At 36.3% G+C, this 16,632-nt stretch overlaps 1 protein-coding gene across 2 annotated transcripts in view; it reads left to right on the top strand.

The window, feature by feature from the left end:
* Positions 1 to 444: 444 nt before the first annotated feature.
* ANK2 (ankyrin 2) overlaps positions 445 to 16,632 on the top strand; it is a gene marked incomplete at both ends in the record, with an annotated part of 237,407 nt that continues 221,219 nt past the window's right edge. For both annotated transcript variants that reach the window (XM_082837746.1, XM_082837745.1), the window contains one exon: positions 445 to 579. In XM_082837746.1, the coding sequence (XP_082693872.1) occupies positions 445 to 579 (135 nt within the window). The remainder of the gene's footprint in view (positions 580 to 16,632) is intronic.

The following is a 16,632-nucleotide window of genomic DNA, read 5'->3' as shown; positions in this document are numbered from 1 at the left end:
AAAGACATTCATTGAGTAATGCAAAAATTCTCCTATGTAGAGACATTTTACACAGCAGGAACTTCAGTCCATGTGTAAAGGAGGCTGCTTGCATGGTGAAAAACAAAACAACACTGCCCCCTCCCCTGCTCCCCCCCTGGCCTCGCCCCCCCTCACTCCATTGACATGCATAGCTGGCCTGGTAGGTGTAAAAATAGACTGGCAGAGCCTGAATTGGAAATGGTCACTGAAGGCAGCCTGCAGTTGCTCGGGTTTTGAGTTCTCTCTGACACCAGCAAGCCAGCCAGCAGATGGGGAGAACTGGTGAGGGGCGTGTAGGGGAACTGAGCAGAGGAACCCAGGATCGTCTGGATGAATCGGCCACGTTAGTGTCCCCCTGGGGGCCCTGGACAGAGCACAGAGGGCAAGGACAGCCCCACTGACAGCAGGAACCGTAGAACTGAGATGGGTAATGCAGCTCTCTGCCCGTCTTGTCATGCGGATAAGAGTGTAAGAGCACAGGGACACTTGCAGGAATTGGACAAAACCCCAGACTACTACGGCTGTAACAGCGAGGACACCAAAGAACTTGGGGTGCGGGTAAGTTCTAAGTCACAGACTGGAGGAGAGGAGGTTGGTGGCCCAAGAATCAACATTGGACCTCATTGGTTAAAACTCTAAACTTCCTGGAAGGAAGTTGACAGAATAAAACCAATGTGATCAAACCAGCTGACTGCCTCTGATTCAGTGGCCTGCTGCTGTTTCCTCTTCGTGTTCTGCAATGTTCATGTTTGTTCCTTCTGAGCTGGTTTTAGCTATGAACTGACATTTGGGAATAAGCAAGGATGCCGTCTCTTTAATTAAGTTTTGTCCAAAGCTGAACATATATTTTATTATGGAGTGACTTGCAGCAATATTGCAGAGATTCACTTACATTCAGGCTGTTAAATTATTTTGCCTGTTTATATATTCATAGTTCATTTTTCATTAGGATTAAAAAGCACGTACTAACTTCCCAGTTTCAGCCTATAAAGGCGTTCTTCTAATATTTAACTAACTACAGTGAAAAGCCCTTTAAATACTGTTCTGATTATGATGATAATATTTTGTGCAGAGGCCTAAAAGTCGAGCCATCAAATACCTAAGTTGACTTTCAGACTTTAATAATTCATAGTCATGGTATGTTTCTTAAAATGATTACAAAGGCTTATTGTGATTTTTTTTGGGGGGGAGGGCCAAAAATCTTTCTGAAATATTTTGATTTTCCTATTTGCTGGAGGATAAAGTTTATCTTTGATCTGTCAGATGCAGGAATTTGACCTTATTGCAAGTCATATATTTCAGAGCGTAGCCATGAAACTAAGATAAGGAAGATTTCTGAATCAGAGAAACATACTCTGTACTTTGAAGTGTGTGCCTGATATTTCCAGGAGTGAGGACTTTGAGGTGACTCCCTACTCTCTTTGGCTTTTACTCTGAGCTGGATGAATTTCATAATTTCGTAGCATTGAAATTCTGTCAGACCACAGTGAAACTGAAAGAGAAACTAAGAACTTACCAGTAAGAACAACGTGCAGAGCCAGTGTTTCCAGATAGCTGCAGTGAAAAGAAAGTCTGTCAGCACTGTAGTGCAAATGAGGACGGTGCTTCCCGAATTGGAAAGAAGCCACCCCAGGCAAGAGATTAAGCAAAAAGGTGGGGAGGGAGGACACCTGCCTTAACAACCACACCGCCCAGGTTTGTGACCAGGGGCTGTTGCAGTTCTCTTTCTGGGTTATGGTTTTATGGTTTAAATTATCCACATCCACCAGCAGCATCATTTGGGATTTCTGAGCGGCCACTTCAAGTGCAATTTCTGGACTGAAGGGGCGAAAAAAGGTGAACTTTTGGGTAACTGTTTAGTAGCTCTACAAGCTTGCTTAGTTGCAGTATATGAATATATTCTCCAAGAAGTGGCTACCTTGCTTAAAAGGTAGTTTCTAGGAATTTTTTTCATTAATTTAACATTGAGACCATTCTTTAAAATGTTAGTTAATAATTCCCTCAATATTTTTAAGCTACACAAGTGTATTCCCTGTTTTCACCTCTTAAAAACCATTAAGAAAAATGTAAAGCATGAAAATAAATTAGAGGTACTTTAAAAATTAAATATAAAAGCCTATTTTTAAAACATAGAGAACAGAAGTGATGATATTTTGATGCACTGATAGGTTCTTTTGGGTAAAGAAGAGCAAGATTTAGCGTGATTTTTAGATCCAAGGGCTGAAATAAGAAATTCATTCAAAACTTTCGAGTTCAGAAAATGATTAAAAACGTTTTAAGAAGAAATAATCAATAGCGATATCACTCCCTTGTTAAAATCCTCCTATCCATTTTAATATAGATATTAGCCCTCAAAAAAATTTGAGTTGATATTTAAAAATTTACTACAATCTGATTTCTCTGAATTAAATAATACAACCTGCTGATCATTGAATAATCTCTTCTGTCAAAGATTTTATGGACAGGAGCATATAATGATTGTTGTGACATGGAAAGGTATGGTAGAAGTGGAAATGCACCTGTTGCCTACTTTCTGAAGTGATATTTTACTCAGGATTTCACCACTTTAGACATGGGCAAAAAAAAAGCTAATACCAAAGATGACAAGCAAAATACGTGGTTCTATCTAGCTTTAAGTTTCCCAAATTTAAGAAATCTATCATCTTTCTTTACTTTTAAATGGGTACTGTAAGACTGAAGCCACTCACTCCTTACATCATCTAGATGCATTTCATAATTAGTCCCTTTTCATCATTCATGCTTGTCATTATTAATGGTTAAGTTAAGAGGTTCAGAACTTACTAACTTTTATTTTTACAATAATCTTTTTTGGAGGGAAAAACAGAAACACAGGTCCTTAGCACTTTTTTTTCTTCTGGAAATTAACTTAGAAATGTTTCATAGAGTTTATTGTGTTTGGGGGACAAAAATTTCAACTAAATAAATTTCCAGGTTTATTCATAATCGGAACTAAACTCATGGAAAAAAATATAAATTTAAAGTTCTAAAACTGCTGGGCTTTATGTAAATTTATACTTCATTCTTTTCTATAAGTTTTATTTAGAATTTTGAATAGTCTGACATTTGTTTGTATATATAAGTATAGCAATGAGGAATAAATCAGTTACCAGGAATTGTTGAAAGTAAGCGAACAAAAATAATTTCTTGTAGAACCGTATTATGCTATGTGCATATTTGAAATTCCACTTAATAGGCTTATACATTTTTTATAAGATAAAAAAAATCAGACAATAATTATTTCCAGATATGTTACATAATTAAACCCAGAAATTATACCACAAAAAAGTAGAAAATGAAACTAAATATTATTGTGGCAATATAATAATTTCCTAAGTTTTAAAGTAACTTTAAAAGATTATAGCAGGACTTCCCTGGTGGCACAGTGGATAAGACTCTGCACTCCCAATGCAGGGGGCCCAGGTTTGATCCCTGGTCAGGGGACTAGATCCCACATGCATGCCGCAACTAAGAGTTCACATGCTGCAACTAAAGAGCCCGTGTTCCGCAACTAAGGAGCCAGGAAGCCAAAACTAAGGAATCCTGGAGCTGCAACTAAGGAGCCCGCCTGCCGCCACTAAGACCTGGCACAACCAAAATAAATAAATACATATTAAAAAAAAAAAGATTATAGCAAAAATGATGAACAGCTAATATACCACAAAATTTTAAAGTTCTATAACTGGACAAATAATATTTTATAATGTGTATTCAAATTAATACTTAAATTCTAGAGCCAAGTCCAGCAAACTCTGTAAAGGGTCCGAGAGTGGATGTTATAGGCTTTGTGGGCACGTGGTCTCTGTTGCTGCTTCTCAGCCCTGTTGGTTGTAGAGCAAACGCAGCCTTAGACAGTAGGGCAACAAATCGACCTGGCTGTTTTCCAACAATTGCTAAATTTTTCTATTATTAAATTTTTGATTGCTAAATTTTTCAGTCACTAAATATTAATTTTAGTATTCTTTTCCTATTTTGTAAAGATATACATTAAAGCAATAATAAAATATTCTGTTAACAAAAATATAAAAAATATAATAATATTCAGTCTTAGAAGAGGGTGTTGAGACTGGTAGACGTTCCAGGGTATGCTGTAAATTTTTCTAAATATTTGGAAAGCAATTTGGAAATACATTTCAAACTAGTTACAGTGTCTCTTTTTCATTTTGCTGGTGCAGCCAGGACTCTAATAGCAGGGAGATATTTGCATGGAGAAAAAGAGTAGGCAAACCTTCAGGGCAGACTCTCACCCCCGACCACAGATAAAGAACTACACTGGACTCCAACCCCTGTGTTGTGAGTATTCCCAAGTCCATCCCTCCCTTCACTCAAACTTTGAGGGCACGAGAGAACTCTACTCGCAGAGAGACCTTATTCCAAATCTACTGAGAAAAAATGTCTGCCTTCCTAATGAAGATGTAAGGCTTATGAGCCTATGTTAGGGTTTTCCTCTGAAATGTGGTAGCCTCTTACATTAGTCCTTAAAGGACTCCAAGATCTGCTATTATCACAATCAGCTTGACAGTTCCAAAAAGAGGAAGCATGTGGGGTAGTAGAGAGTTGAGAACAAAATTCAGCTGTACTAAAATTCTTATTCAGAGTAAGTCCTAGTGATATTTCTAAATATTTCTGTTGATCACAGAAGGGAAAACAGCATGATCTCTCAGATACCTTTTCCTTTTCCTTTTTACGGATGATGGGTATATATATTCCAGTTTTACTTATGAAAGAAGAAGCTCTCAGAGATCCTTTATAGATTTTGTCCTGGATTCTTAGGGGAGCTCTGTCTGGGACATGAGTCCGCAAAGCCATGCAAGGGCTAAGCGGGCTCCAGAGAGGCGGCTTCTTGACCATGCTTTGGTAAAGTGCAGACTAGAACAGCGTCAGGAATAGATCTTCATTTCTTGTTCTTCTTGGCTTGTATTTTTGTCATGGCATCATTTATAGATTTGCATATTGGTCTAAGTGTTCTTTATATTTGTCTTGCATTGAGATCATGTACTTTTCACTGTAGTTTTTTTTTAACATCTTTATTGGACTATAATTGCTTTACAATGGTGTGTTAGTTTCTGCTTTATAACAAAGCGAATCAGTTATATATATACATATGTTCCCATATCTCTTCCCTCTTGCGTCTCCCTCCCTCCCACCCTCCCTATCCCACCCCTCTAGGTGGTCACAAAGCACCGAGCTGATCTCCCTGGGCTTTGTGGCTGTTTCCCACTAGCTATCTATTTTACGTTTGGTAGTTGGTAATGTATATATGAGGATATGGGGAGGGGGAAGGGTAAGCTGTGACAAAGTGAGAGAGTGGCATGGACATATATTCACTGTAGTTTCTTTACCATATCAGATTAATTTGCTTTGTCCCAAGAGCAAAACCATAAATGTGACGCTTCATCACAAATATTACTTAGATTATCTGTCCTAGATGACTTTTAAATTGTTATCCTCCTTGTTTTACCAGTTTTTTTCTCAGAGATTTTTATTTTCTTGTTTCATTTATTCAAACATTTTTTCAGTTATAGTAAAAAAAATTTTATCTTCTTTATTTCAGCCTTCTTGTTATTGTATACATTTTCTTGTGACCTTAGCCCATAGGCATTGAATTCTGGTGTTTTTGTGAAAACAATTTAGTACTTTTCTGCTGTGCTGAATCAAAAGGTAGTAAGTCAACCAGCAAATATTTATTGAGCTAGGTATCGATCTAAATGCTGGACATATGTGGATGAGACAGAGTAGGGGGAGACAAACATTAAACTTGCATAGGGAGGTGGGGGGAGTGTGCTGCCCAGCTGAGGTAGGAATGTGCCGGGTGAGTCCAAGGGACAAAAAGGCATGGCTGCAGCATTGTGAACAGAGAAGAAAGGGGCTGGCAATGAGGTCTGAGAGGCAGGCACAGGCCTACCTTGGCAGAAGTTTAGATTTCTTTCTAAATGTAGTGGGCCTTGGTAAAGGACTTTGGATTTCATTCAAAGTACAGTGGGAAACCTCTGGAGGGTTTTAGAGAAATAGGAGAACCTCGTTTATGCTTCAAAAGATCTTTCTCGTGTGAGCTTTCTCCTCCTCCCTCCCTCTCTGTGCCTCTGTCTCTATCTCTCTCTGTCTCTGTCCCTCTATCTCTGCTTGGTGGAGAATGGATTGTAAATTCCATCAAGGGAGGCCAACTTAAGCTGTCCCAGAAACCCCTGAGGTGAACGATGACGTAGGATTAAATTAGGGTGTTAACAGTGGTGGTGAGAGAAGTGATCAGATTCCAGATGTATTTTTGTTTTTATTGAAGGATTGTTTTGACTCTTGAAAGAAAGAGAAGGGGTTATTGGCTTAAGCAACTGGGTACAAGATGGTGCTATTTACTAAGGTGGAGTGGTGTGTGTGTGTGTGTGTGTGTGTGTGTGTGTGTGTGTGTGTGTGTGTGTGTGCTCACGGTGTGTGTGTGTGTGTGAAAGAGAGATGGTTCCCTATCTATGAAGCACACAGTATGTCAAGAGAGTTAAACTTTTCTTCAATTTTGAGTTCTAAGAGGATAGAAATAAGAGACTTTAAATGATATTGTGAACATTATCTTTGGTAGCCTTTTTTATAGCTGTTATAAGAAAACTTTCTCCCTATAGTTTTGTTATTAACCCTAAAAAGGTCCAAGAGTATGCTGAAAATCATTCTGGTAAAGCATTTTTAAAAATATGAAATGATATAGAGCATGGTTATGTAACTTTTGGATAATTTATTTAAAGATAAATATTGAAAGAACATAAGATATGGCTTCTGTCGTCTAGGAACTTTAATCTAGTTTTAGAAGCAGGACTTACCCACATGTAATTAATTAACTATTAAAGTCAATAGGAGAGTAGGTGGCAGTGTGAGTGATGAAATGAGTACCTAAAAGATGACAAGGAAGAAGAGGAACGGTACAGATCATACAGACTGTTTTGGGAATGTCTCATGGACAGGGCTGAGTTTCAGCTAGTATGGAGCAGGACAGCTGTACCAGTTGTTTATACTTTGAAATGATTCCATGCAGACTAATTAAATAGTCGCTTCTATGAGCCCACCAAGCTGCTCCTTCTACTGTGGCTACCTGGAGCCCATCCTCAGGATTCCCCAGTCCACTTCCAACCCCCCAATGAACAAATAGAAGAATGATGCCTGGACCAGCTAGGGGCCTCCAGGACCACCTTCCTCCAGTGCTACAGACAGTGTCCATTGTGATTGGCTGGTGTGTGAACTGTACCAGTTGTTAAATATTTTGAACATCCATTCTGCTAATGGAGAAGTTAGAGCCTGTAGTAGATTTTTAAAATTTTTATTTTTTTATTGCAATAGAGTTGGTGTACAATATTACATAAGTTTCAAGTATACGACATACTGATTCACAATTTTTAAAGGTTATACTCGATTTATAGTTATAAAATATTGGCTATATTCCTTGTGCTATATAATATATCCTTGTAGCTTATTTATTTTATATCTAGTAGTTTGTACCTCTTAATCCCCACCCCTAATTTGCTCCCCCCACCACTGGTAATGAGTAATTTGTTCTCTATGTCTGTGAGTCTGTTGCTTTTTTGTTATACTCACTAGTTTGTTGTACTTTTTAGATTCCGCATATAAGTGATATCATACAGTAGTTGTCTTTTTCTGTCTGACTTATTTCACTTAGCATATTACCCGTAAAGTCTGTCCAGGTTGCTGCAAATGGCAAAATTTAATTTTTTTTTTATGGCCAAGTAGTATTCCATTGTATAGATGTGCTAGCTTACAGTGGATCTTGGAAGCAGAGTACAATCTTGGTTCCTGCTGGGAAGAAGGCACATTCAGTAAGCATTTACTGAGCATTTATTAAGTGCCAGGCACTGGGCTTACCAAGATGAATAAGACATGCAACTTTGGCTTGAAGGAGCGTAATCCAAGGATGGACAAAGCAGGAGTCCCAATATGGTGTTACAGTGTGGTGAGAAAGCACAGGGTGTTGTGGAATACCTAAGAATGACAACTCAGTCTCAGAGGGTTACAGAAAAGTCAAATCTTGAAGCATTATGAGCAGATCACAATCTCAGTCTTGGAGTCAATAGTAACATTAGAATGAGAGAAGCAGTGTTATGAATCCCCATGGCTGTAACACCTTGTTTTTTTGGACACGTGTGGAATTCATGAAATTTGGTTAATATACATGGGATCAGACTATCAAGAGCTTCATAGGCCAAGCTTCAGAATTTGGACTCTGTTCTACTGAAAGACCACTGACAAAGGCTGTTTTAGGAGAACCAATTAGGTTGTGGTTTGCGTATCAGAAGCTCCACTCTCTTTGCAGTGCCTAACCAAGCACCTAGTACCTAACAGGTGCTCAATAAATATTTTTGGAAAACTTGAATAAATTAATGACTAAGAAACCACCCAAGATAGTGAATCTAGTTGTGGGCATTTTCCAGCTGCAGGTGACAAGCCCCCAGATGAAACCAAAGGCTGTGAAAATTGAAAAAGTGATAGAGATACAAAAGGCATTTCTAAAAATATTTCAAGAACCTGGAAAAACTAAGAATTAAAACTAAGAAGATTTAATTATAACCTTCTGCTCAAAAAAAAATGTACCCTACTGCAAGTGCACACACATTACTGCTGTGAAATATTAATTGTATGAAACATATTTACTATAATAATTCCTTGAATTATTATGCAATCTCTATATGAAATTGTACATAAAATGCAATAGATGCCTTTCAGTGAAATATTACACTGTGATAAGAGGAATTATTATTATAATATAAACAATATCTAATACTATTTCCATTATATTTTTCTTATGAGGTTCATCCAAACCAAACATAATTTGAACTATGTAATAATTTTAAGTCTTTCTTCTGTATTTAATAACATTGGTTCTACTGGATATACAGTGGCTTTTTCAGGGTCACATGTATGGTAGAGCTGAGAATACTCTGTGGAGAGAGAGCTGTCTTTTCAACCATATTTTGCTTCCTTCCCACACAGACATCTGCTGTTTCTTACCCACTTTCAGTTGCTGGTTTGGATTGAATGCCTTCTTAATGGGTGAAACTTAAAATTTATTTTGCCATAAGAAATAGCTACTGGTTCCTTCATTTTCATTAAAGGCTTCTCTTTGACATTTGGGACATATTATATTACATTTCATTGTCAGACTTTTAAGAGTTTGACTTTTCAAAGCTTACATTCACGTCATATTTGTATGGGCTTATGTAACTACAGTAAAACTGTTTTGTACCTTTCTTGAAAATTTGCTTATAAGGTGTAAAAAATACTACAACGATCATCGGAAGTATAATCATTTCAATGGCATCTTTGAGCTAATGAATTGTATCTAAAAGCTATGTGAAAGCCAGGTGTTGAATAGTAGAGATTGTGAGTTGAAACAGTGTTTTTGATGAATTATAAATGTTGTTGACATATTATTTTAAAATTTGGATTTTTTTGTACTCTTGACCTACCTCAGTTATCAATGAGTTTCAAAAGGGGGCTTTGAAGTATAATCTTATGTTCTACTTGACACCATAGCGCTTTCTCTATCTAGTATAACAACTGTATTAAATAAACACATCATGTACTTAAAATTAAATATCTAAGATTGTTAATTTGTCTAATGAGGAATTCTCACTTTATCACGGAAAAGATGGCTCCAGGCAGAAATAATGTGTTAAAACTACGGTTGAAGTCTCTTCAGACTTGCTGCATTAGAATCATATCTTTCTGGATTGTTAGCCTTCTGAAGGAAATTAGTTAGAAAGCATGTACTAAGACATCTAGTAAAAGAGAAGGACATAGGAAAATTTGTGGCTCTTTTCTTTTTGAAAACCACTGGTCGTCACATATAATTTTTTCTTTAGATTTACAAAAGGAAAAACTCCTTTTTCAGAAGTAAAAGACATTCAACAGTTTTCTGTTAGTAAGGTGTATGTTTCACAAAATTGTCCATATGTCTATAATACATAATTATTTCTTTAAAAACTGGCTTATCATATTCAGCTTCTTATGCATTCTTTTTTTTTTGCGGTACGCGGGCCTCTCACTGTTGTGGCCTCTCCCGTTGCGGAGCACAGGCTCCGGACGCGCAGGCTCAGCGGCCGTGGCTCACGTGCCCAGCCGCTCCGCGGCATGTGGGATCCTCCCGGACCGGGGCACGAACCCGTGTCCCCTGCATCGGCAGGAGGACTCTCAACCACAGCGCCACCAGGGAAGCCCTATGCATTCTTACATCATACATTCTGACTGCCTAAATGATCGAGGATGACATCAGGGATAAAGTGTTTTGGGTTGTGTAACAAATACATAGAATGAAAGGTCTAGTTAATCCCTTATGTCATCACCTTCCAAAGTGTGTTCCATGAACTGCCCACATCAGAAGAATCACTTGGGGTGTTTTAAAGTGATGTAGCTTGCTGAGCTCTACTCCAGACCTCCAGAATTAGAATCTCTGAGGTGGGAGCTGAGAATATTTATTTAACAAGATTAAGCATGATCTCTAAGTAACCCTTAAGTGCATTATTGTATGATAACCACTGCTTTATGTTCTAAGAGGTTGACTTTACTGAAGAAACGGGGCTGAATATGTAACAACTGCACATAAGGGCATAAGAGTATTAAAACCCTTCACATTATATTAAATTTCTTCTAATCCAGGTTAATTCAACTGATTGCCAAATTCTGTTTACTGGCAATTAAAGACACCAAGACCACACAGGACACGTGGGGACGGAGGCTGCTCTGCCAGCAAATGGGGCCTCCTACGGTCCAATGCATTACCTTAACAGTAAGAAGGGGTCTGCATTGTATCGCAATGTAATTTTAAATCACAGTACTTAAAGTAAATTTAAGCTCCACTTCCTAAAACTAATAATTGCTGTACGCCTATATAGAGTCCTTTCATTGTTTAAGCTTGTAAACTCCCATCAGAAATCTAGGCGCTAACAACATAAGATGTTGTTATGAAAATGTGTCTCCCAGTTTTTTAAAAATCAGAATTTCATTCCACCATTGAGCAGCCAGCTTGAACAGTAAGATTGTTCTGAATGATTTGATCCTTTCTTGGAATTGAAGTCCAGTACGATTTCCTGACTGAATTACGCACTTCTGCCTAAAAAGTCATGCAGCATGTGAGAGATGATTAACAAAGTTCTTTTGGCCTCATTAAAATTTCTTAGTACATCAACTAATGTGAGGTGTCAAATATTCACTCCGTTTATTTTCAGTTTAAAAAATTATATATGTATTTCTAAAAGACCTGTAAAATTAAGTATTAAATCAGTTTCTTCCACGAAAGTAAATAATGAATTCTACTGTCTACATGCTCTTTCTTTCTTTCATTCTTTCTTTTGTTATATAATATATAAATACAGATTAAAGAATCAGTCTTTTCTTTGGTGTTGATTTGTGTAAACTCACCAATTAATTATTTGAAGAATTAAACAGTGATCCAGATGGACATGTCAACTTTCATTTCTATTTAAAATGTGACCCAAGCATTTAGAGCTACGTGTTAGACCCTAGCCATAACACTGTCAGCCAAGTTATTGATACTGGGCTGCTTTCTGGTCTACCCCTAACCACTTGATTTTGCATTGAGACTAGATCTATTCTATTCAGGATCGACAGTTGACTTAGATGTGGAAAATAGCAGGAGAATAAAAAAATAAAGAAAATAAATAAATAAATGAAATGTGGAAATGTAGGGGAGGTTCTATATTAATTAGTAATAATAATAGCTATCATTTATTGAGCCCCTATTATTTGCCAGGTTCTGTAATGGTGCTCCACATACCATTTACATATATAAATTTCATTTACTCCTTATGATAGCTCTGTGAATCAAGTATTAAAATTTACTTTTATTGAGTGTCTGCTATTCCAATGTACTCTTCTTAGGGATTTTTACATATAATATCTAATTTAGTCCATATAATCCTATACATTTTATAGACAAATAAACTGAGGCTTATTTGAGTTCAGTACTTTGCTCACGGTCACACAACTCATGGTAAGTGATAGAACCAGGATTGCAAAGATAGATTTTTCCTTTCTTCTTTCGTTCTCTTCTCTTGTGATTTGATGACTATCTTTAGTGTTATGTTTAGATTCCTTTTTCTTTTTTGTGTGTGTACTTGTTATAGATTTTTGGTTTTTGGTTACCATGAGGATTTTTTTAATAGCAGTCTATACATATACGTGATTGTTTTAAGTTGCTGATTTCTTACTTGCAAATGCATTTTAAAAGCCCTGCATTTGTACTCTCCTTGAAAAAGTAGTTTGAAGCTCATTATATTAGACTAACTTTTCGAAGACAGAGAAATGTAAAGAGGAGACATTAGGGGAAGTTAAATTGGGTTGAATGATTTTCAACAATTGAAAAAAATTGTCTGCTTGGAAAATTTCAAGTAAGATTGTCACTTATGCCCCATACCAAAACAAATTTCAGGTTACTAAAAGTTAAATGGAAAGAAAAGCAATTTTTTTTAAGCCAGAAGAAAATGAGAAGTATTTTATTGATTTCAGGGTTGGAAGACATGAAAGCAATGGAATAAAAATCTAAATTTATACTTTTCAATTTATAGAATTTAAAACTTGTAAAAGGCAAAAAATATATTAAAGAGAAAATAACAAACTTGGAAAAGAGTTATCTTGTCTATATAAAGTTTTTAAAAATAAAAGAGACATTTGAAACTCTGAAGGACAAAAAATGTTGACAAGTCAAAGAAGATAAAAATTGTAATAGACATTAAATGTATGACTGAGCTTTTAAACTCTTCAAAAATGAAAAAGGTAAATCAAAGCCGTTAAGATAGGCATATCAATTGAGCAAAGCAAATTTGAGCATGTGATTAAGTTGAGACAGGCTCTTCCACAAACAGTTATGATAGCATCTTTTGCTTCAGCCTCTCTCAAGGTTAGTTTTGCAATATTACAATATGTACCAATAATCTATATCCTTTGACATCATTATTCCACCCTCAGGAATTTAAACAATGGACACAATCAAGACAAGGACAAAGACTTATGTACAACAATGAAAACAAAGGCACTAGTTCTACAAATAATTAGGGAAAGCTAAAAACAATTGTAACCCATCTGTAAACTACTATATAAGATTTAGAATATCTTTCATGACTTCTGAATGCTGTAGGCAATACTTATTTGGCAATGTTAGTTTTTAAAAGTAGAAGACAGAGTATTATTATCCCAACTTTGTAAAAATATTATTTATATGCACAGATACAGTGTATGTGTAGAAAAATTCTAAAAGAAGATGCATCAAAATATGCAGTGTTAAGTTTGAGTAATGGCACTATGGCTGTTGGCTGATTTTTTAAAATTCATTTCTTAAATATTCTATGAGAATACGTATATGTTTTTATAATGATTCCCCTATGTTTTTTAAGAGAAGAGAGATTGTAAGAACCAAAAAGTAGCTAAAGAACCTAGAAAGTTTTATAGTTTTAGATAAATGCTCTGATGGAATATGTATTTCTGTATTCTTTAGGTTTCATAACAAATTATTATTTTATTTAATATTCTACACTTATTTAGCTTTTCAATTAATTTGGAGGAGAGGACTTTTTATGGGTACATTTTACTAAGATTTTACAGGGGAAATAAGATTTACTATGATCATTTCTATTGGTGTAATCAACATTTAAATAGCAGGTGTGGTGATTAATTAAAAACAGCTGAGAGAGGTTTCATCCACCTTGGAAGCAGTCCAGGTTTAAATCCCACTCAGGAAAATATGTCCTTACGAGCTTGTAAAAGTCTGCATGCTGCTTTGAAAACAGAGGAACAAATGTTGTCTTTGAAGCCTACCGTGCTGTGGGGATTGATATTTTTTTTCTGTGCATGGTAGTAAAAATAATGGTGATGGAGACATTGCTCTAGATTCACTTGTCGAGTATAATATGCAATAATATTTTGAAGTAATGTAACTGAGTCCCTTAAAGTCACAACTCTTGGGTTAGCAACATTAAAGAAAAGAAATCTCGGTAGTCCAGAGGTGTCAGTGGCAAATGTTCAAACTTTAGGCCCTACCCCTAGCACAGGAAAGGGAATTGGGCATCAAGGGCAATCATAACATGATCACTGAGGCCAGGAATGTGAGTGCAGTAGTTTTTCCCCAGAACAGGAAGCAGCAGACACTTCTACAAATCATTCAACAGTGGAAAGGTATTTGGCATCTTTGGGTGGAGCTAGGGAAGTGGTACCACACGGTGGTATGATCATGGCCTCTGTAGTAAGACTGACTCGGTACCAATTGCAGCTCTGACATTTATTACCAAATATCCATGGACAAGTGCTTTAATCTCACTAAGCCTCAGTTTCTTCAATTGGGTGCTTTATGAGGATCAAATGAGACTATAAATGTTTTGACTTACTACATTAATATTGTAGTAGTACGTACAATAGTACAAACTTTTTGACAAAAGGTACAAACTATTATTCATTCCTTCAAGAAGTTGAGCAGCCAGAGTGTATGCACCCAAAGCAAGCTGCATGTCATGGAGTCTCATGAGTAGATGAATGGGTTAAAAGAAAAAGCAAGTCTAGGTGGCATGTAAAATTCTAATACGGTGTATGTCAGTTCATATTCTGTAAGAAAATATTTTTTAAATTTAAGTAAAAAAATCACTAAAACTACATAAATATAAACAAATCATGTAAAAATGATGAAAAATTGACTTGCTCAATGTGACTTTGACAATTATCTTCAAGCAAAATATAGTGAACAAAAGTGTAGTCACCCCAATCAAAACACATGTAATTAATTCCCTTAATTGAAATCATAACCAGAAGAGAAAGGCTTTACGTCAGGCTAAATTTTTGTAATGATTACTTTACATAATTCATGCTAAATTAATAGTTACATCTATGAAAAGATATTATTAGTAGAGGGAACTCAATTGCTGAAATATGCCACAATTCTTATATGTGGGAAAAAGAAACCAAATAGAAGTGGAGCTTCTCCAACTATAAAGGACTGTACCTTATAGGGATGCCACAGGATTTTAATATATACCCAAGTTCTCTTCAAGCTTCACATTATGTGCTGGGTTTTCATGTTAAACATTGTTAATCAGAAATGGCACAATCCAAACATCTTTTTTTTTTAATTTTAATTTTTATAGAAGTATAGTTGATGTACAATATTATATAAATTACAGGTATACAATACCATATAGTGATTCACAATTTTTAAAGGTTACACTCCATTTACAAATAAATTTATAAAATGTTGGCTATATTCCCTGTGCTGTACATTATATCCTTTTAGCTTATTTTACACATAATAGTTTCTCTTTATCCTCTACCCCAATTACCCCTCCTTCTTCCCTCTCCCCATTGGTAACCACTAGTTTGTTCTCTATATCTGTGAGTCTCCTTTTTTGTTATATTCACTAGTTTGTTGTATTTTTTAGATTCCACATATAAGTGATATCATACAGTATTTGTCTTTCTCTGTGTGACTTATTTCTCTGAGCATAATACCCTCCAAGTCTATCCATGTTGCTGCAAATGGCAAAATTTCATTCTTTTTTATGGCTGAGTAGTATTCCACTGTATGTATAAACCATGGCTTCTTTATCCATTCATCTGTTGATGTATACTTAGGTTGCTTCTATATCTTGGCAATTGTAAATAATGCTGCTGTGAACATTGGGGTGCATGTAGCTTTTCAAATTCATGTTTTTGGGGTTTTTTTCAGATATATGCCCAGGAGTGGAATTGCTGGGTCATATGGTAGCTCCATTTGTAGCTTTTTGAGAAACCTCTCTACAGTTTTCCACCATGGCTGCACCAATTTACATTCCCACCAACAGTATACAAGGGTTCTCTTTTCTCCACATTTTTGCCATTTGTTATTTGTGTTCTTTTATTTTATTTTATTTTATTTGTGTTCTTTTTGATGAGAGCCATTCTGACAGGTGTGAGATGATATCTCACTGTGATTTTTTTTTTTTTTTTTTTTGTGGTACGCGGGCCTCTCACTGCTGTGGCCTCTCCCAGTGCGGAGTACAGGCTCCGGACGCGCAGGCCCAGTGGCCATGGCTCACAGGCCCAGCTGCTCCGCAGTATGTGGAATACTCCCAGACCAGGGCACGAAGCTGTGTCCCCTGCATCGGCAGGCGGACTCTCAACCACTGCACCACCAGGGAAGCCCATCTCACTGTGATTTTGATTTGCATTTCCCTGATGATTAGTGATGTGTCAAGCATCTTTACATGTGCCTGTTGGTCATCTGCATTTCCTTTTTGGAAAAAAATGTCTATTCAGTTCTTTTACCCATTTTTTAATTGGGTTGTCTGGTTTTTTGATGTTGAGTTGTATGAGCTCTGTATATATTTTGGATACTAACCCCTTAGCAGTAATATCATTTGTAAATACATTCTCCCATTCAGTAGGTTGTCTTTTCATTTTGTTGATGGTTTCCTTTATTGTGCAAAAGCTTTTAAGTTTAATTAAGTCTCATTTGCTTATTTTTGCTTTTATTTCCTTTACTTTAGGAGACAGATCCAAAAAGATATTGCTACAATTTATGTCAAAGAGTGTTCTGCCTGTTTTTCTGTAGGAGTTTCATGG

Source organism: Leucopleurus acutus, assembly GCF_964270905.1.
Source record: "Leucopleurus acutus genome assembly, chromosome: 4".
Taxonomy (NCBI): Eukaryota; Metazoa; Chordata; class Mammalia; order Artiodactyla; family Delphinidae; genus Leucopleurus; species Leucopleurus acutus.
Note: the sequence above shows the minus strand (reverse complement) of the source record. Positions and strands in the feature narration are given on the sequence as shown.